This window comes from Mobula hypostoma, chromosome 17, assembly GCF_963921235.1.
Source record: "Mobula hypostoma chromosome 17, sMobHyp1.1, whole genome shotgun sequence".
In the NCBI taxonomy this organism is placed as follows: Eukaryota; Metazoa; Chordata; class Chondrichthyes; order Myliobatiformes; family Myliobatidae; genus Mobula; species Mobula hypostoma.
In genome coordinates this window covers 8,852,735-8,875,184 of record NC_086113.1, presented here as the reverse complement: position 1 = coordinate 8,875,184, position 22,450 = coordinate 8,852,735, and the positions used below count along the sequence as shown (strand labels likewise).

The 22,450-nt window shown below is 40.5% G+C and overlaps 1 protein-coding gene across 1 annotated transcript in view; it reads left to right on the top strand.

The window, feature by feature from the left end:
• The window catches only part of chn2 (chimerin 2), a 270,611-nt gene that overhangs the window by 202,863 nt on the left and 45,298 nt on the right, over nt 1-22,450 (top strand). The window contains exon 7 of the mRNA XM_063069528.1: nt 15,022-15,099. Coding sequence (XP_062925598.1) covers nt 15,022-15,099 — 78 coding nt within the window. The remainder of the gene's footprint in view (nt 1-15,021; nt 15,100-22,450) is intronic.

Genomic DNA, 22,450 nt, shown 5'->3' with positions numbered 1-22,450 from the left:
AGATACGGGGCCCAAAACTGCTCACAATACTCCAAGTGAAGCCTCACCAGTGCATTATAAAGTCTCAACATTACATCCTTGGTTTTATATTCTAATCCTCTTGAAATGAATGCTATAATCACATTTGCCTTCTGCTCCACAGACTCAATCTATAAATTAACCTTTATGGAATCCTACACAAGGACTCCTAAGTCCACTTGCGCCTCAATTTTTCGTATTTTCTCTCCCTTTCAAAAATAGTCAACCCTTTCACTTCTTCTACCAAAGTGCCTGACCATACTTCCTGACACTGTATTCCTTTATTCCACTTCTTTGTGCATTCTCTTAATCTAACTCCTTCTGTAGCCTCTTTACTTCCTCAAAACTGCCTGCTGCTCCACCTATCTTCATATCATCTGCAAACTTTGCAACAAAGACATCAATTCCATCATCCAAATGATTGACATATTATGTAAAAAGAATCGATCCCAACACAGACCCCTGTGGGATACCACTAGTCACTGGCAGCCAACCAGAAATGGCTTACTTTATTCCCACTCTTTGCCTCCTGCTAATCAGCCACTGCTTTATCCCTGCTAGGATCTTTCCTGTAATACTTTGGGCTTGTAGCTTGTTAAGCAGCCTCACGTGAAGCACCTTGTCAATGGCATTCTGAAAATTCAAGCACACAACATCAACCAATTCTCCTTTGTCTATCCTGCTTGTTATTTCTTCAAAGGATTCCAACTGATTTGTCAGGCAAGATTTTCCCATGGTGAAACAATGCTGACTACAGCCTAATTATAGACTACTGGCCTATAATTTCCTTTCTTCTGTCTCTCGCCCTTCCTAAAGAGTGGATTTACATTTGCAAATCAAAAGTATTACTCTATCAGTGCACTGAGTTGTGTCTTTGAAGTTCATTGAGGTTGAAGCCAATGGAAGAAATTGGTTGGTAGAGTATCTCCTCACTTCTTTCGCTTTCTCCCCTCGTCCACTCTCCTCTCCTATCAGATTCCTTCTTCTTCAGCCCTTTATCATTCCCCCTCCCCCACTCACCCGCTTTCTCCCTCGCCTGGTCTCGCCTGTCACCTGCCAGCTTGTACTCCTTTCCAACCACCTTATTTGGTCTTCTCCCCCCTTCCTTTTCAGTCCTGATGAAGTTGGCTGGACCCAAAACATTGACTGTTTATTCCCTTCTCTTGGTGCTGCCTGTGTTTGCTGAGTTCCTCCAGCACCTTGTGTGTGTCTGTGTGTAGCCCAGGATTTCCAACATCTGCAGAATCTCTTGTGTCGATGAATTTCTAGTTTTCTGTTTCTTTGTCAGTAATCAGATGCTGAATGAATTGGGTTATGCGCTGTTAGAAGTTAATTCTCAGTGCTGGGGATTAATTTACAATACTAATATACTTTGATAAATAGTGACTTGGATTCAAATAGACATGTCCTGATTTGGTATGGCTAATTAGTCTATATTTACATTAATGAAATGACTTTGCACTCTTCAGTACATTTGAATCGGGAACTGGGCAGTGAGATGTCATTTTACACAGCTTCTGAAGAGGGAAGTGCCTTGCAGAGCCATAACTCCACTCTCACATTTAACACCTTATATGAGTCTGTCTCTCAGTTTGCTGAACAGAATCCAATCATGGCAATGTTCAAATGTCAACAGGAAAAAATACTGTAACGAAATGTTAACAGGTGATAGGACAAATCTGCTTTGATAATTCATCACTGTAGGCAAATAAGCCATAAACACATCATAAACTGGATATTATCCAATCATAGAAGATCTGTCATTTTAAAATGTGACATAGTTACTCCTTGAGGTGAAGCACAAGTTCGGCTGCTGTTGTGTACCTAGCACGATTAGCTGTCCTTGGTAATCACTGTTCCATTTCCCTGATGTTACTGTGAATCGCAGATACAGCCTGTACTTCGGTGTTGTTTGTTCTGTTCTGCAATTAAGTTTCTGGTTTTGTTATCAATCAGTAGTTCTTGCAATACAGAGAGTTCCATCTTGGAACAAAGCACTAAAATGAGAAGCAGCTGTTCCACACTGGCGACAAAGAGTATTGAAAGCACCATAGACTGCTCATCGATTTCTCCTTCCAGTGAACATATCCCCCCCCCCCCCACAACCATTCTCCACTCTGATCTTCCACTCCTTCGCACCTGCCTATTACTTCCCCACCGGTTCTCCTCACTCTCCTCCTTCCCTACTATGGTCCACTCTCCTCTCCTATCCGATTCCTTCTCCAGCCCTTGACCATAAGACACAGGAGCAGAATTGGGCCATTCAGCCCCTTGAAGCTGTTCCGCCATTCGATCATGGCAACCCCATTCTCCTGCCTTTCCCCCGTAATTTTTGACACCTTTACTATTCGAGAGCTGAACAACCTCTTCAGGCTATACATGAATTAGAGCTTTCCTCTCCTGCTGCTTGCCGAGGAGGAAAGCTTCTTTACTCCTAACTGCATTCAACACTGCCAAGTTTTCATAAATCTCATGCCTCGTGACTCATGTGTGTGGCAGCTTAGACCCCAGGATTCCTCTGTTCCTCAACGGTTCCAAGAATCCCTGGCATTAACCTTTCACTCTGTCTTCCAAAGTGCATCTTGTCACACTTTAATGTTCCTCAGCCCAGATCTGCATCCGATCGATGTCCCACTGTAACCTATGACAACCACTACCAACAACACCACGAAGCTCCTCTGCCAGCGTGCTAACCCACCCTTCCACTTCCTCATGATACAGAGCAGGGGTCTCAACAAACCCCTGCAGAACACCACTAGTCACGAACTCCAAGCAGAATATGTGCCATCTACTACCACCTCTGTGGACAAGCTGTTTCTGAATCCACACTGCCAGGTTTTAGTGAATCTCATGCCTCACGCCTTTCCGAATGACCCTAACATACAGAACCTTATCAAGTACCTTACCAACATCCATGTACACCACATGTATAGGGGGCCAGGGAGTCACTGAACAAACACGGGTGAGGGCTCTGACTCTGAGAGAAATGGAGAAGCACAACTCCTGATCCACAGGGGAACTAGAAAGGGATTTTTCTTTCTAAAAACCTGCTTTAGTTTTGTCTGGCATTGCCCCCCCCCCCAACTGGCTTCCTTCTGCCACGTGGCAGGTATTGTTAGAATCCCCCGCAAAGCTTCATATTATATTGCAGACCAACCTGCATTTTTCTATCATCTTGTTTGTCATTTATGTGACTACGTGGTAAACTGGATCAGCAGATTTGTGGTTGATACCAAGACCAGGGTGGTTGTGAGGAGGACTATTCAAGCTTGCAGCGGAATCTGGAATCTGGGCCAGCTGAAAAATGGCAGATGGATGGCGAGGATTTGCATTTTGGGAAGACAAACCAGGGAGCCTTTGGAAGAGGCAGTCTGCTGGGTGGGTAGTGTCTGCAATGATTTTTTTTTCCTGCTCACTTCTTCATCCTGGGCATGTCCAAGACCTGCAGTAATGTTAGACTGCGAACAACGACCTTTTCTGCTGCCCTGACAGTTCGCTGTAGTTCCCATGCATTGTAAAAGGTGAATGTAAAATCAGATAATCGTAAGCTATAAAACCTCACGAGGTATCCTGAAGCAAATTTCAATTCTCCGCATTTCCGTTCACCTGACTTTCTACCTAACAGTTTCAATTATTTAGCAAAACCATGGTAAAAGTAGGATATTTTTGAACGATGAAAGGTAGAAGTGAACAGCAGATATCATTTTTAAGTGGCTGTGTGCGCCTTGTGTGTAAATACCGGTCTTCCTCCTGTTTACAGAACTTGGGTGGGTGGGGGTGTGGGGGCAGAGATCACTGGGAGAGGCTGGTAAAACAATAACTACACTTCACAAGCTGCAAGCGTTTGTAGTTTATTAACTGCATTCTGATCCACAAACACTTCCTCGTACGCTCTCTCAAAGCCGCAGAGGCTGCATTTGTGATGAGTTCTTCACATTGTAATTAATTAAAATAAGATTTTGTGGATTCTGTTAGTGGCTAATTAAAATAAATCGAGGCTTATTGTATTTCAGCAAATAAATGAACAGTCACGATTGACTCATACGTTATTAAATACGTCTTTGTACAATCAATTTTTATCCTTTTGATTAAAGTAAACCTAGATTTCGTCTCACTGACTGCATGATTCTGTACAAATCAGTTGCCCTTTTACTGATACAATAGAATGTATTACAGAAGAGAAAGAACACAGCCTCTCACATGTTGGTAAAATCTGCACTTGCATGACTCTCTACAGCTTGATGTGGTTCGGTTCACTTGCTACTATATTTTTAAAATTTCTGCCAGCACATAATTTATTTTGATTTATGGAAAGGTGAGTTAATTCCACATTAAAAGAAAGCACTTTGTGCAATACTGTCAGTACATAGAAACATAGAAAACCTACAGCACAATACAGGCCCTTCAGCCCACAAGTTGTGCCGAACATGTCCCTAGCTCAGAAATTACTAGGCTTACCTATAGCCCTCTATTTTTCTCAGCTCCATGTACCTATCTAAAAGTCTCTTAAAAGACCCTATCATATCCGCATCCACCACTATTGCCGGCAGCCCATTCCACGCACTCACCACTCTCTGAGTAAAAAACTTACTGCTGACATCTCCTCTGTACCTTCTCCCCAGCACCTTAAACCTGTGTCCTCTTGTGGCAACCATTTCAGCCCTGGGAAAAAGCCTCTGACTACCCACATGATCAATGCCTCTCATCATCTTATACACCTCTATCAGGTCACCTCTCATCCTCCGTCACTCCAAGGAGAAAAGGCTGAGTTCACTCAACCTATTCTCATAAGGCACACTCCCCAATCCAGGCAACATCCTTGTAAATCTCCCCTGCACCCTTTCTATAGTTTCCACATCCTTCCTGTAGTGAGGCAACCAGAAATGAGCACAGTACTCCAACTGGGGTCTGACCAGGGTCCTATATAGCTGCAACATTACCTCTCAGCTCCAAAATTCAATTCCACGATTGATGAAGGCGAATACACTGTATGCCTTCTTAACCACAGAGTCAACCTGCGCAGCTGCTTTGAGTGTCCTATAGACTCAGACTCCAAGATCCCTCTGACCCTCCGACCCTCCACACTGCTAAGAGTCTTACCATTAATACTATATTCTGCCATCATATTTGACCTACCAAAATGAACCACTTCACACTTATCTGGGTTGAACTCCATCTGCCACTTCTCAGCCCAGTTTTGCATCCTATCAATGTCCCGCTGTAACCTCTGACAGCCCTCCACATTATCCACAACACCCCCAACCTTTGTGTCATCAGCAAACTTACTAACTCATCCCTCCACTTCCTCATCCAGATCATTTATAAAAATCACGAAGGGTCCTAGAACAGAACCCTGAAGCACACCACTGGTCACCGACCTCCATGCAGAATATGAGCCATACATTTTGTTTCAGTTATTTTTTTCTGTATCATATATCTAGTTGGATTGAACAGTCTCACGTCATATCTAAAATACAATTGAATCTAAGCTTTCATTAGTAAAACAAACACTCAGTGACCACTTTATTAGATACACCTGTACACCTGCTTGTTAACGCAAATATCTAATCAGCCAATCTAGTGGCAGTAACTCAATGCATAAAAGCATGCAGACATGGTCAAGAGGTTCAGTTGTGGTTCAGACCAAACATCAGAATGGAGAAGAAATATGATCTAAGTGACTTTGAACATGGTGCCAGGCGGCGTGATTGGAGTATCTGAGAAACTACAGTTCACCCTGGGATTATCATACACAATAGTCTCTACAGTTCATAGAGAATGGAGAGAGAGAGAGAGAGAAAAAAATAATCCAGTGAGCAGCTGTTCTGTGGATAAAAATACCTTGCTAATAAGAGAGGTCAGAGGAGAATGGTCAGACTGGTTCAAGTTGACAGGAAGGCGAAAATAACTCAAATAACCGTGTGTTACGACAGTGGTGTGCAGAAGAGCATCTCGAAATGCACAACACATCAAACTTTGAAGTGGATGGGCTACAGCAGCAGAAAACCACAAACATACCCTTAGTGGCCACTTTATTAGGTACAGGAAAGAACATTACAGCACAAATATCAACAAATGAAATCTGAGTGAACAGATTGTTGTATTCATGCTCAGGTGGTTAAGCATGGGGTGTGGTCTACATGACAGTAAGAAGGAAGGGTAGAATGTTGTCCTGACAGTGCAAGGAAAGATCTGAGAAAATAGCAGGACAGAGGAAGGGTTTTGATTAAAAAAGAATCTGAAGACAAGCAAAGGGATGTGTGTGTGTTTGGGGTGGGGGTGGAGGAATGGTATACTGACCAATGAAGTAAATATGGAGGCCAATGTATTGAAAGATCTAAGTTTATGCTGGATTGGAAATTCATGGAGGTAATGCCTTTGATAAGACTGACATTTTTGGAGTTAGATAGTGAAGGTCAGAGGGTTAATGTAAAGATAGCAATGAATGAGATTGGTGGGAAGCATAAGGATTAAGACTAGTTCTATTTGTCACATGTACAGTGCCTTTTAAAAGTATTCAGTCCCCAACCCTTTTTTCACACAAATGAGTCAAGGGACTTTGATCAATTTAACTGAGACTTTTCATTTGTGAATCACATGCTCGTCTTTTCACAGTAGAGCCCAAAAAAACAAGGAAAATTGTAAAGCATGAAATACTAAGCAGAGGTTGATAGATTCTTCACTGGTCAGGGCATGAAGGGATACGGGGCGAAGGCAGGAGACTGGAGCTCAGAGAGAAATGGATCCGCTAAGATGAGGTGGTGGAACAGACTTGATGGGCCAAATGGCCTAACTCTGTTCCTGTATCTTATGTCATGATTGCACACTACTGTAAGTGCAGTACACTCTTGTGTGGTTATCTTTTGTATTGCTCCAGATTGTAATAAATTCCTTATCAATAAAGGTAGAGGAAATTATCCATTCATACCGCATGAGAGCTTAATCCCTGAGATTTTGATCTAATTATCCCAATACCAAACCAGAAATTCATGCCTCACAAGTGCGACAGACCAAATAATACTTGTTTGGCAAGTAACTTCAGATTACAAACTGTGCTCTTTCTTAAAATAAAATTTTTTCCCATGTTTTTAAAAATGTTGTTCCAGGTGGTACAATCACAAACACCTTGGGCAGGAAAGGAAGCAGCTGAGCATGTCTGGTGTAAAGGTGGCTTCCTTGTTAATGCTACTGAAATCTAAGAGCACCACACAATTGTTGTTGGCCATGTAGGATCTTACTTAGAAGAACATACTTAGGAACTGAAGTATACACTTAGTGGCCACTTTATTAGGTACACCTGTTTACTAATGCAATTATCTAATCAGTCAATCGTGTGGCAGCAGCTCAGTGCATAAAAGCATGCAGAACAAAGTCAAGAGGTTCAATTGTTATTCAAACCAAACATCAGAATGTAGAAGAAACGTGACTTTGACCATAGAATGATTGTTGGTGACAGACAGGGTAGTTCAGTATCTCAGAAATTGCTGATCTGGGATTTTCACACACACAACACTCTCTGGAGTTTATAGAGAATGGTATGAAAAACAAAAACAAATATGCATCCAATGAATGGAAGTTCTGCGAGCGAAAATGTCTTGTTAATGAGAGAGGTCAAAGGAGAATGGCCAGACTGATTCTAGCTGACAGGAAGGTGGGGGTTGAGTGGGATCCGGGATCAGGCATGATAGAATGGTGTAGTGGATTTCATGGGCTGAATAGCCTAATTCTGCTCCTATGTCTTATGGTCAATAATTCAAATAACCACAAATTACAACAGTGTTGTGCAGAAGAGCATCTCAGAATGCACAACACCTCGCAAAACACTTGAAGTTCCTTGAAGGGCTACAGCAGCAGGTGACCACAAACATACTCTCAGTGGCCACTTACGTCAAGAAAAGCTGCTCCATCCACCCGGTAGTGAATAATGTCTTTGACAAATATTTGCTTTGCAGTCTCAGTGACGGGTGAATGTAGGTTAAAATAATCGGATGTTAAGTATGAAATACTATCCTTTAAGTATCCTGACATAACAAATACAAAGTCTTCGGGCTGCATGACAGCATAGCAGTTAGTGAAACACTATAGTGCCAGCAATCAGAAGATTGAGTTCAGTTCCTGTCATTGTCTGTAAGGAGTTTGTACATTTTCCCCGTGACAGCAGGAGTTCCTCCGGTTGCTCTGATTTTCACCCGCATTTCAATACACTGTAAGATATAGGAACAGAATTGGGCCATTTGGCCCATTGAGTCTGTTCTGTCATTTTATCATGGCTGATCCATTTTTTCTTTCAGCCCAAATCTCCGGCATTTTGCCCGTATCCCTTCATGCCCTGACCAATCAAGAATCTATCAACCTCTGCCTTAAATATACATACCCCTTCTCCTCTTCTCTCTTGCCCTAGTGCCCCTCCTCCTTCCCTTTCTCCCATGGACCACTCTCCTCGCCTGTAAAATTCATTCTTCTTTAGCCCTATACCTTTTCCACCTATCACCTCCCAGCTTGTTACTTCATCCCACCTCCCTCACCCACCCACCTTTCCCCTCGCCTCGTTCCACCTAATTCCTGCCATCTTGTATTCCTTCCCCTCCCCCACCATAGAACAGTATTGCACGCAGCCACTTGGAGTATTGTGAGCAGTTTTGGGTCCTTTATCGAAGAAATGATGTGGTGGCATTGCAGAGGGTCCAGAGGAAGTTCTTGAGAATGAAATGGTTAATGTATGATGAGTGTTTGATGGCTCTGGGCTTGTACTTGCTGGAGTTTAGAAGAATGAGGGGGGATATCATTGAAACCTATCAAATATTGAAAAGCCTAGAGAGTTTTCCAGAATAGTGGAGTCTAGGATTGGGGCACAGCCTCATGACGTCCCTTTCGAAAGGAGATGACGGGGAACATCCTTAGCTGGAGGAATTCATTGCCACAGATGGTTGTGGAGGCCAAGTCATTGAGTATATTTAGAAGGTAAGTTAGTAGATTCTTGATGAGTCAGTAGAATGGAATTGAGAGGGAAAATAAATCAGCCATGATGAAATGATGGAGCAGACTCGATGGGCCAAATGGCTTAATTCTGTCCTGATATTTTATGGTCTTATTCTAACTTTAATTTTTTATGTATTGCATTGTACTGCTGCCACAAAGCAACAGATTTCACAACATATTTCAGTGCTAATAAACCTGATTCAGATATCTCTTTTTCTGTTGGATTTATTCTGTCACAGTAATTTGACCTTGTTGCAATTGCAGTTGTGGTTTCATCAAACCAGGTAATAAATGGTGTTTAGTTCGCACAGTTGAAATGTTTTCCCTAATTTGGTTGCCGGCAACAACACAAACATAAAACTCATATTTCTAGCAAAACTTAATTAAGTGTAATAAATAAAAGCTGGAAGCCATGGGTGAATGAAAAGCTATTCTTGTTGAGAATGATTAAGCAGTAATCTTCCATTGCCCTGGAGCACATGAGGCTCTGGAACTTTTTATTTTACTTTGGCTCAATGCCAAGACATAACAGACAAATTTATCAACACATATTTAGGTGAATTCAACAAAATTTCATACAAATTATTATTATTCCTTCAGAATTTTTTGAAAAGTAAACTGGTATGTAAAGGAATGACATTGTAAACAAAAAATGTTAGTAGAAACATAGAAAACCTACAGCACAATACAGACCCTTCAGCCCACAATGCTGTGACAAACATGTCCTTACCTGAGAAATTACCTAAGGTTACCCATAGCCCTCTATTTTTCTAAGCTCCATGTACCTATCCAGGAGTCTTTTAAAAGACCCTATCGTATCCGCCTCCACCACCATTGCCGCCAGCCCGTTCCATGCTCTCACCACTTTCTGTGTAAAAAAAAACTTAGCCCTGACATCTCCTCTGTACCTACTTCAAAGCACCTTAAAACTGTGCCCTCTTGTGTAGAAACTATTCTATAAAACTTCGCTTTTCCTCATTTATGCACTAAGTATGTATTCTAAATTCCTAACTAAAACATGACAAAGCCAAATAAAATGTTACAAGTTGCTTTTGTTCCACTGCTGAGTGATGCAGAAGGAAGTTCTGTTGCCTCACTGTTCCAGAGATCTAGGTTAGACTCTACAACTCATGTTCTCAGTATTATTTGTTGTTGTTGTTGTTATTATTATTATTTATTTTGCACAGTTTGTTCTTTTTGCACATTGCTTTTCAGTCTTATAGTTTTTCATCAATTTTTTTTGTACTTTGTTCTACTGTGAATACCTGCAAGAAAATGAATCTCAAATAGGCAACATACGAACTTTGAAAATAAATTTTCTTTGAACTCTGAAGTTTAAACTTTGAGTACAGCTTACCCGAATTAAGTTGTAGAAGGAAATGTATGTCACTGAATGCTTCAGCACCATGAAATACAGTGGATTCTGGTTAATTGTGTCACACCAGAACCTTTTAAGTTTTTTGAAACTTTACTCACTTTACAACCTTACTGATTCCACAACTTATGGACTCACTTCCAAGAACTTTCCAACTCATGTTCTCAGTATTATTTGTGTATTTGTGCAGTCTGTCTTTTTCTCATTGACTGTTTGTCAGTCTTTGTAATTTTTCATTGATTTCACTTGTAACTTTTTGCTCTACTGTGAACGCCTGCACAAAAATAAATCTCAAGGTAGTATATGGCAACACATAGGTACTTTTGAATCCACATTTACTTTGAACTTTGGTTGGTAACTGTGTACATAATCCCTATGATCATGTAGTTTCCCCATGTGCTTCAGATTCCTCACATATGCTGATGATATACTGATTGATAGGTAATTGTCTGATGTAACATTCTCCTGATATAGTTGGACGGAAAGAGAACCAGGGAATAGATGATGGATATATATACAAGAGGTTGCAGGAAAGTTAAATGGATGAAAGAGACGGTACGTTGTTAGGGACAAGATCCTTGAGAGTGTAGATGAGCAGAGGGAACTTGAGGTTTAAGGTCTTAGTAGCTACACAGATTGATAGGGTGGTTAAGAAGGCATATGACATGCTTGACTGCATTAGTATAGGCATTGAGTTCAAAAATCCGGAAGTTATGATGCAGCTTTAGTTGGGCTGCATACAGTTCTGGTCACCTCCTTATAGGAAGGATGTCAAGGCTTTGGAGAGGGTGCAGGAGGTTTACCAGGATGTTGCCTGGATTAGAAGGATGAGCTATAATGAGAGATTATAGCTTGGTCTGTTTTCTTTGGAGCGGCGGAGGCAGAGGGGAGACCTGATGAAGAGTTATAGGATGATGAGAGGCTTAGATAGAGCAGACAGTGTCTTTCTCCCAGGGTGCACATGTCTAATGCCAGAGAGCATGCGCTTAAGTTGAGAGGACATAAGTTCGAAGGAGACGTGAAGGCCAACTTTTTTTACACAGAGAGCTGTGGGTCCTTGGAATGTGCTGCCTTTGGTGGTGGTAGAGACAGAAACTTTCGAAACTATTAAGAGACATTTAGATCAGCACATGAAGGTGAGGAAAATGGAAGGATATGGTCATTGTCTAGGCAGAGGAGTAGTATAGTTGGCCATTTGATTAATTTATTTGGTTCAGCACAACATTGTGGGCCAGATGTCCTGTTCCTGTGCTGTACTGGTCTATGTTCTATCAATGGGATACTCTACATGGGATGCTTCTGAGAGCTTGCCCAGAATCAACAGGCTGAATGAGTAAGCTTACAGGATGTAATCTGGGATATATAAGAACATGAATATTTTTCTTGGTCCAGTTCCTTCATTGCTTATACTTAACCATTTCCATTAGTTTAAATATCAGAAGGAAGTTACAATTAAAAACTGAATTTGCCAGCTGTTCATATTGGAAGTAAATTTGTATTATTGAGGTGCAAACAATGACCTTCAAACACCCTATCATACAGATACCGCAGCTAAGTGATTTGACCGTGTAGGTAAAATGCAACAGAATACCATGGGGTGGCATGATTAACACTATCACAGTACCAGCAACCTGGGTTCAATTCCTGGTACTGACTAGAGGAGTTTGTACATTCCCTCGTGCCAGCATGGATTTTCAATGGCACGTTTCCTGCAGGTTAAGCATGTAGTTGAGTGGCTTGGGCTCATTAGGGCCTGTTACCGTGTTGTGTCTCTAAATAAAATAAGTAAATGCATGGCCGGGCACTGCGGTAGTATCACGGCTGAGAGATGTGACTGTGTAAGTAAAAAGCAACAGAACATTGTGGGACAGCGTGGTGGCGTAGCTGTTAGCATAATGCTCTTTCAGTGCCGGCAATCTGGGCTCAGTTCCCACTGCTCTCTGTAAGAAGCTTGTACTTTCTCTTCATGACTATATGGGCTTCCTCCCTCATTCCAAAGACATAAGGATTCATAGTTAGTTGGTCACATGGAGGTAATTGGGTGGTGTGGGCCCGCAAGAGCACATTACCATGCTGTATCTCTTAATAAGATAAGCAAATAAATATGGTGCTGATTTTCAGAATCTGTCAAAAAAACTTGTTTGTACTGAATCATAAAATCAGAGAATTTTGCTATTTGGAAGCTGAATAGTTCTTTGTTTTGCTAAAAGCTGTTGTTGAAAGAACACACTCTGAGATGTTTATTTTTCCCAAATAATTGAGCTTTGGACAATGCAGCGAAGTCTGATGCCTGGCAAGTTCACACTATCAGCACAACCTAGAGAAGTGTCAAGGAAAGTAGTATGACAAGGTGCATATGGTCCAAATGAACAGTAGATCCCCATGTTGCCTTTGTGCTCATGGCCTTCAGTAAACTGAGATAAAGCACATGCCCTCACCTCACAGTGCATGAGGGATAAAAATATGATACATCTGTAAGCAGGCAGCCTCTTGAGTCCAGATGAAAGGTATCAGTCTGGGAATTTCCCTCCCCAGATGTTGCCTGACCCACAGAGTTTTCCAGCTGTTTGTTTCTTGGCGTGCATTTCAGCATCTGCAGTCTCGTGGTTCCGCCTCTTGTATCTCGTGTTTGGTTGATTTTGCTGGTTGTGCCATTATGCTGGTGTCCGTCGTATTCAGGAAAGTCTTTAATGTGGAAAATCCGTTGCACTGGGGCAGTTCCACTGTCTCGACCTCAGAAAATAATAACCTAACAGTTCACTTTCAGAACCGGAATCAGGGTTACCATCATTGACATACAACATGTCATGAAATTTGTTTTGTGGCAGCAGTACAGTGCACAACATAAAACATTAGTTTAAGTTACAATAATGAATATTTAGAAAGATAGGAAAGTGAGGGATTAAATTTGTTTAAAATGAAGTAATATAATTCTCTGAGAATCATATCTATATCAAGCTTTATTTTGGGATTGTGCCTCGATTATACTTCACTGTGAACTAATGGTTTGGTAGCTATTGATGCATTTATCAATTCTGGTATTTTGATCACCTTTAGGCTTAAGAATCCGATGTTGGTGCAATTTTAGTGCTTCATGTTCAATAATCCTCAAAATCCATCCATGGACAACTTAATATTGAAGGAAATCATAGATTGGATTGAGGAATTTTGAACTGGAGGATGTAAAATAAAATCTGATTCGGAACCTGATTTTATTCTCATGCTTATCACAGCATCCGTACCAATCTTATCAATACATATGTTCAGATCAATACAATTCATATGTTCTGATGTTTTAGAAAAGGCAATTAGACAAGTCATATGCATAGGAAATGTTATATTTACCCATCCTACATCCATTATTATCCTGAATATTTAGACTTGGAGAAAACACCACAGTACTACTGTGCTTGGTACTTTTGACATCACGTCTTTGATTTTGTACAAAATCTCTATTAATGTAAAATTTTGTGAATTAAAGATTAGTTTTATTTGTCACATTTGTATCGAGGCACGCAGTGAAATTCATCACTTGCATCAATGACCAACACAGTCCAAGTACGTGCGTGGAGGGCAGCCCACAAGTGTGGCCAGGCTTCTGGTACCAACACAGCACGTCCGCAAGTTACTACCGCTAACTCATACATCTTTGGAATGTGGGAGGAAACCAGAGCATCTGGCAGAAATCCATGCGGGGAGGACGTATAAATAACTCCTTTCAGACAGCAGCGGGAACTGAACCCTGATTACTTGTGCTGTAAAGCATTCGGCTAACTGCAACACTACTGCGGCAGCTCATTATTTTATTAAATGTTAATGATTTCATAACTCCAGGCATTAACATATAAAACTGCACATTTCAAATGGGCTTTAAAGGGATTGAAAGCCCTGTTAATCCTCTAATTTCATGTTTTATAAGTGATTAATTTCCCAAGGATATCAAAAAAGATTTGCATATAGCAAGATTAACTCGAGTGTATCTTTTTTTTTGCTACACTTTAATCCCATGCGTTGATTCGAAGACCTTACAACTCCTGGCTCTGATTTGCTGTGTAATTGGATGCAGTGTTTGACCAGTTCTGTCTGAGCGGGTTTCTTTAATGTGGTACCATGCAGAACGGATCAGCTCTTTGAAATCCGCAGTGGTCTTAGGGTGCAGAGGTACCACCCCCTGCCTAAAGTTTCTTCAGCGTCTGTCTGGAAACGGTTGCCAAGGTTTTGCAGGGTTCATGAATGTGAGCTTTTGTCTGCAGCACACGTCTGTCTCGAGTGCTCACACAGACCTTAGAGCAAAGGCTCTTTCAGATGCACAAGTCCCCTCCATCACACAAGACAGCCCATTCAAGTCACATGCCTGAGGTCTCGGCCGAATGGAGTACAGCTGCTGCCACTTTGGTTACTAACATTAGCAGCTGCTGGGCAAACTTGAGAAACTCCACTGCACAGAGGACAGGGAATGTTGCTCAGACCCTAATGCCATGCCGTCTCAGAAACTCTGGTCGGGGAGTGAACTGACACATCCCTCTGTTATGCACAAAACTAAAAAGGATACAAAACATCAAGAGATGGTGGCTGTGAGCTTGGGGATGAAAGTGGGTAGAAGGAGTACAGTGTTATGGCAACCTCTGAAACTTTTTGCCTATTCACAGATCACCTCGCTTGTCAGAAGGGCTGCCTTGAAGCAAAATGAGAACAACTTCAATTATGAGAAAGCTCACAATTTTAAGGTAAGGCTGTTTTTCTTTATATAGATTTGTTGATTTAAAAATGCTCTGTCCAATGACACTAGACACTTGTAATTAGCAAATCCACTATGCATGACTATTGCTCTTAATGTATGTTCTGATCAGAAGTTGTTCAAATTTGCTTCCCCGTCACTGCAGTTTTTCATTTAAAATATGAGGACCACAGATGTATCTAGAAGCAACATATACTGGAATTTTAAACATGTTTATGTTTCTTTATCATGCTTGAAGCTTTACATAAATGTCTTTATATCAGAATTGGGGTTCAGTTTTCATGTTTGTTTTCCTGAAAAAATTGGTCTTTCATAGTATATAATTAAAAATGATTTGAAAATATAACTTTATATGATTGAGAATGTTTCTGCAGCAGAAGTCTTTAATTGTATCTACTTAAAATGGTTTGAAAGTAAAACTTTATATGATTGAGAATGTTTCTCTCACAAAGGAGTAAAGCAACTGTAGATATGCTTGCACATGCTGGAAGTCTGCACAAGCACAACAGCTGCCTTCTCTTACTTCTCACTTCTATAGATAATGGAATTGCTCAGAGTTCTGTGATTTGAAAATGGAAATTCACTTTGCAAAGAACTTCAAGATTGTTTATGTCATTTCCAGTACACAAACGTAAAAGAGAACAAAATAATTGTTACTCAGAAACGATGCAACGCAAAGAAAACACAGTGAGATAAAGAACACAATGATTTTTAACAAAAAACATAATGAATGTAAATACACAAGGGAGCTTAGATACAGAAGATAACGTTCGGTACAGGAGTAGCTGTACATTATGTGACTGACAGGAAATGATTAAGTAGTGGTTTTGGGAGTTGGTGGAGGTGTTGATCACTTACTGCTTGGAGAAAATAACTGTTTCTGAGTCTGGTGGCCCTGGCGTGAATGCTACGAACCCTCTTTCCTGCTGGGAGTGGGACAAACAGTCCATGAGCAGGGTGGGTGGATCCTTTATGATATTGCTGGCTTTTGATGTAAGTCAAAGTCCTACAAGCTATTCAGGCTGCTATACATTTTTGCCACACGTTGCTGCTCATTTGGTAATTTGAAGTATCAAGCTGTTTACTGTTGGAAAGCTAATCACATTCCTGTTTGGCAGTTCACAGTTACGCATTCTCGAAAGTACAATGAACAGTGAAACATGTTTAAGTTTGAAATGTTCTTATGTCTGTATGATCATTTATTTAGAGACACAGTGCCCATTCTGCCCAATGAGCTGCGCTGCCCAGCAACCCAAGTATTAACCCTAGCCTAATCATGGGACAGTTTACAATGACCAATGAACTTACTAACCAGTACGTCTTTGGAATGTGGGAGGAAACTGGAACACGTGGAGGAAACCCATGCACTGACAGGGAGAACATACAAATGCCTTTCAGATGGTGCCAGCCAGGGTGAAGTAGGTGGGTTTCTGGGCAGCGCAGGTCATGGGGCCAATGGGCCTGTTCCACACTGTATCTCTAAGTAAACAAATATGCATTTAGTATGGCCATTAGTCTGGCGGAGTGGAGATGCATCTCTACCAAAGGAGGTGTAAGACACTCCTTCCCTCCGCTGGCCTGTAGGGCAAGATGTAGCATCTGCTCAGCCCTTGGATCAGGGTCATGTGAAGCCATGGGAGTAGATGGTCATATGAGCAACTGGTGCATATCACAAGTCCTGGTTGTGCGACCACTGAGGCCAGGCAGATAATCTCTGAAGAGCATTGATAATGGCTGGGGTCACCCATCTTGCAAAGACACTGCCCAGAAGAAGGCAATGGCAAACCGCTTCTGTAGAAAAAATTATCAAGATCAATCCATGGTCATGGAAAGACCATGATTGCCCACATCATACGACACAGCACATAATGATGATGTCATATGACACAACACATGTTGATGATGGGTACGGCAATGAGAAGAGCTAGCATTGTGATTGACAAGAGAATAAACAAAAACCTTTGGTAGATTCTTTCAAAAGAATTATAATGCATCCAGTGCAATTACCCCCTTTTATGTGCAGTTATGATGCATACGTAAAATCTATTTCTTTTTGCTCAGATTACATACTGTACACCACCAAAATTAGAATTTTTGACACCATACATCTTGGTAATGAACCAAAATATTGCACTTTTGTCGTGCTGTTTGTCAAGTGTTGAAGTATTGTGATTTGGTCAATATTTTATAAAGGTCAAAGTGGCAATGGTTATATTGAAAGCAAAGGTTAATAGTTTCTTGATTAGTAAGGGTGTCAAAGGGGAAGGCAGGCGAATGGGGTTGGGAGGGAAAATAAATCAGCCATGTTGGAATGATAGAGTAGACTTGATGGGCCAAATGGCCTACTTCTGCTCCTTATATTTTATGGTTTTATTATAACGAACAGTAATTTTTTATGTATTGCATTATACTGCTGCCACTAAGCAACACGTTACACAACATGTCAGTGAAAAATAAACAGGATTCAGAAATCTCTATACTTGTTGATTTATTCTGTCGCATTTCATTGACCTTATGCAATTGCAGTTATGTGGCTTCATCAAACCAGGTAATAAATGGTGTTTGGTTTCCAGAATTGAAATATTTTCCCTTATTTGGTTGCCAGTAACAATCCAGACATAAAACTCATATTTCTACTAAAATGTAATTAGACTAGTAACTAAGAGCTGGAAGCCATGGGTGAATGAAAAGCTATTCTTGTTGAGAATGATAAAGCAATAATCTTAAATTACAATAATTATCTCAGAGAGGGATAATAAATCAGCCATAATTGAATGGCAGAGCAGGCTCGATGGGCCAAATGGCCTAATTCTGCTCCTATGTCTTATGATCAAAGGAGCTTTGAAATGAAATAATGTAACCCTACATCAAAATTATGCTGGTTTGTGACCCAAAATATCCACAGTTTCTTTCCCCAACAAATACTGCTTGAGCCGCTGAGTTCCTCTAGCAGGTAGTTTTCTGTTCCAAGTTTCAGCTTCTGCACTCACATCTAACAGTTACCATTTTAGTTTTACAAAGAAGTTTGGAAATAAATTCTGAATACAAAACTTAATTGAAAATAGTCTAATAGTCTTCATAGCTTTCTGGCAGCCTGTTGCTCTGATATTCTTGCATTGTTGAGGTACAAGAGCCTGCAGACACATACACAATGACTCAGAAGCAGATTCTTCCTCTGCCATCAGATTTCGGAATAGACATTGAACCCACAAACACTGCCTCACTACTTTTTTTCTCTTTTTGTACTGCTTATGTATATTTTAAAAGGTTAAATTAAATATATACATATTTGCAAGAAAAAGTTCGCGAACCCTTTGCAATTACCTGTTTTTCTGCACTAATTACTCATAAAATGTGGTCTGATCTTCATCTAAGTCATAATAATAGACAGACACAATCTACCTAAACATAACACACAAACAATTGTACTTTTCATGTCTTTATTGAACACATTGTTTAATCATTCACAGTCCAGGCTGGCAAAGTATGCAAACCCTTGTATCTAATAACTGGTAGAACTTTCTTTAGCAGCAATAACCTCCACCAAATGTTTCCTGTAGCTGCTGATCAAACTTGCACAGTGGTGAGAGGAAATTTTAGACCATTTCTCCATACAAAACAGTTTCAGTTCATCAATATTTCTGGGATACCTAGCTTGAACAGCCCTCTTCAGGTCATGCCACAGCATCTCAGTTGGGTTTGGACTCTGATCTGGCCATTCCAAAACATGAATTTGACCTGACTCCAAACAGACTTTGTAGAAGGCATTACCGCAGAGGTTCACGGAATTTGCCAGTGATATTAAACTTGATTCTGATCATTTGATCACCTAACATTCAGCACAGATAGAAGAGGAGTATTGCTTGCTTGAAGCGTTAGCCCCACAAACCTTAATGCCAACGTTTTATTCCATTTATGTGCTGTACCACATTTAATTGCATTCTCTTGTTAGCTGTGGTTATGTTAATATTTTCATAATGTTAATTTTGCACATTATTTAATGTTTTGCTATTAAAACGGCAGAGTAGCGTAGCAGTTAGTGTTAGGACGCCAGCAACTCAAGTTCTGTTCTGTCAGTGTCTGTAAACAGTTTGTACATTCTCTCTGTGACCTCATGGGTTTCCTCCACGTGTTCCAGTTTCCTCCCAGGTGTCAAGGACATACGGGTTAGTAGGTTAATTGGTCACATGGTGTGATTGGATTGGCCTGTCACCATGCTCAAAATTAAAAGGTCAAAGTAGATTTATTACCTTCATGCACACTTCACCTCATGTTCTCAATATTTATTATTTATTTATTTATTTAAAAATTATTATTTCTTTCTTTCTGTATTTGCACGGTTTGGTATCTTTTGTGCACTGGTTGAACGTCCGAGCTGTTGCGGTCTTTCATTGATTCTATTATGGTTATTATTCTATTGTGGATTTAATCAAAATGCCCACAAGAAAATGAATCTCAGGGTTGTATATGATAATAAATTAACTTTGAATTTTGAACTTTGAAGCCTAATCTTAAATGAAGAAATCCCAATTTGCAGCAAGGCCTTAGTCGACTTTAGTTCTGTCTTGTCAGTAACAGCATGCTGAAATATCTGTGTGCTTTGTATACCCCCATCGAACATGAACATTTTCATTACCAGGTTCATTCTTGCAAACCTCCTCTGGACCCTGTCCAGCGCAGCATATCCTTCTTTCAATATCAGGCCCAAAACTGATCAACACCTCAAAGTCTCAGCATTACATCCTTGCTTTTCTATTCTCGTTCTCTCGAAATTAATGCTAACATTGCATTTGCCATTCTTACTCTTCTCTCAATGGCAGAGGAATTAAACCATTGTGTGTCTGCCTTCATGGAAGTCAGAGAAAATGGAAATGGTGAAGAATAACAGGTTGTGTGAAAAAAGGAACAGGAAGAGATGGGCTAAACATGTGTTACTCTAGTTAGGAAGGGTAAGACACATTATCGGAATAAAAGCAAATTGAAAGTAATTAAATTATGTAACACGTGCAAAATGCTGGAAGAACTCAGTAGGTCCGAAAAGCCTTTGAAGAAAGGGTCTCAGCCCAAAAACATCAATTGTTTATTTATTTCCACAGAGTTCCTCCAGCAGTTTAAGTATGTGTTTCTCCGGATAACTGCATCTGCAGAATTTCTCGTGTTTATAATTTAAATTACATTTTGATAACAGAACGGTGGCTACAGGAAGACTTAATTAAGTAGCAGACTAGGTGCTAATTACAGAATAAAATGATTATCCACAGGTCTGACAGCAAATCCAATTTTCTATGAAAATAGGTGCACACTATAACACAATTAGTGAAGTTCTTGCTGCTGTGTTCCATGTCTCTACTTTTGTCTGTATTTCCCTGTTACCACATTAGCACAATCTCTGTCATTATTTACTCGTTATTCATTAACATCATCACGTCTTGTGTCGTATGATGTGGGCGATAGTGGTCCCATGGCCATGATTGTTCTTAGCAAAATTTTCTACAGAAGTGTTCTGTCATTGCCTTTTTCTGGGCAGTGTCTTTATAAGATGGGTGATTCTAGTCATTATCAATATTCTTCAGAGATTGTCTGCCTAGCGTCAGTGGTCACATAACCGGGTCTTGTGTTATGCACCATCTGCTCGTAAGACCATCCACCACCTGCTCCCATTGGCTTCACATCACCCTGATCAGGGGGAGGGGGCGAAGCAGGTGCTACACATTGTCCAAGAGTGACCTGCAGGCTAGTGAATGGATGGAAGGAGCACCTTACACCTCCATTGGTGGAGACATACTCTATCTCCATCCCGCCACTGACTAGTTATTAGACCTCACTATTCTTTCCCCTACAACAGGAGGGAATTCTTTTCTCAAACATATTGGAAGGTGATTTCTGAATTCTGTATTGTGAATTTACATAACCTGAATAGTGATAATAAGTATCACCTGTGTTAACAAGTATCACCTGTGTTAACATTTAGAATTTATAAAAAATTAATTATTTAACTGAAATTTCATTCGGGGCATCCCAAGGTTTTGAAAGAGGTGCAGTAGTTTCAAAGGATCATTTATTATCAAAGTATACAGCTCTGAAATTCTTCTTCTCCAGATAGCCACAGAACCAAGAAAGAGAAGAACGGAAGTATGATCATTAACTCCCAAATCCCTCCTCCCCACACAAGAAAAATGAACAAAAGCAGATTGACCCCCAAATCCCCCTCTCCCCCACACAAAAAACAAGAAAGATTGGGTGAAAAACAGGGAATATATATATATATAAAAAACTAAGTCTGAAAAGAAGTCTACAGTCTAAGTCCATATCCAAAACGCAGAAAACCTGGGAACATTCTCTGGGCACAGCAGCAGGCCTTTCCCTCTCCGGCAGCGGAGCGATTCCTCGGCTATCCAAACGCAGTCTCCCCTCTCTGTAGCAGTGCGATCAAGCCAGTGATCTTACAAAACTCAACCTTATAAGCCATCTTACCACAGTCAGCGGGTTCTGGAATAGCTTAGTTGGGTAACTGCAATGCAAGGATGATTGCTGAGACTTGTCTGTTCATAATGTATGTCAATCTTAAGGATGAGTGGATTGAGTATGATAGTCATACAGGTTTACTCATGACACTATGCTAGGTGATGGTGGCTTTATAAGGATATTGCTTCGTGGGGGGATATGGATAGCCTGAATGAATGAGTAAAAGCATGGCAAACTGGGTCTTTAATTCTGAAAGCTAAGAATGGCAGGTGCTGAGCTACCACTGCATTTAGAAGAATGAGAAACATATGAAATTCTTATAGGGTTGAGAAGCTAGAAGAAGATGAGATATTTCCCCTGGCATAATCAAGGATCAGATTTATTCACCACGTACATTTACATGCACTAAGAATTTGCTGTTAGATCCGCAGTTTCTGAGATACTCAAACCACCCAGTCTGGCACCAACAGTCTGCAGACAAATTCACATTTCTTCCCCATTCTGTTTCGTCGGATCAACAACTGAACCTCTTGAACATGTCTGCATGATTCCATGCATTGAGTTGCTGCCATATGATTGGTTGATCATGATCGTGTTTCTATGAAAGCCAACAAGAAATGAATGGCAGGATAGAATATGGTGACTTTTATGTACTTTGAAAATAAATACACTTTGAACTTTGATTAGATTCTTGCATAAACGAGTTGGTGTATGGCGAGTTAATAAAGTGGCCAACTGAGGCGACGATGTGTTGCTTGGATTTCCAGTGTTTGCAGATTTTCTCATTATCTTGTCCATGTTATGATCTATTTGTTAAGATCTAAAACTAGATTTGTTAAGATCTTACATGGGGTAAGAAACCCCATGATGATAAC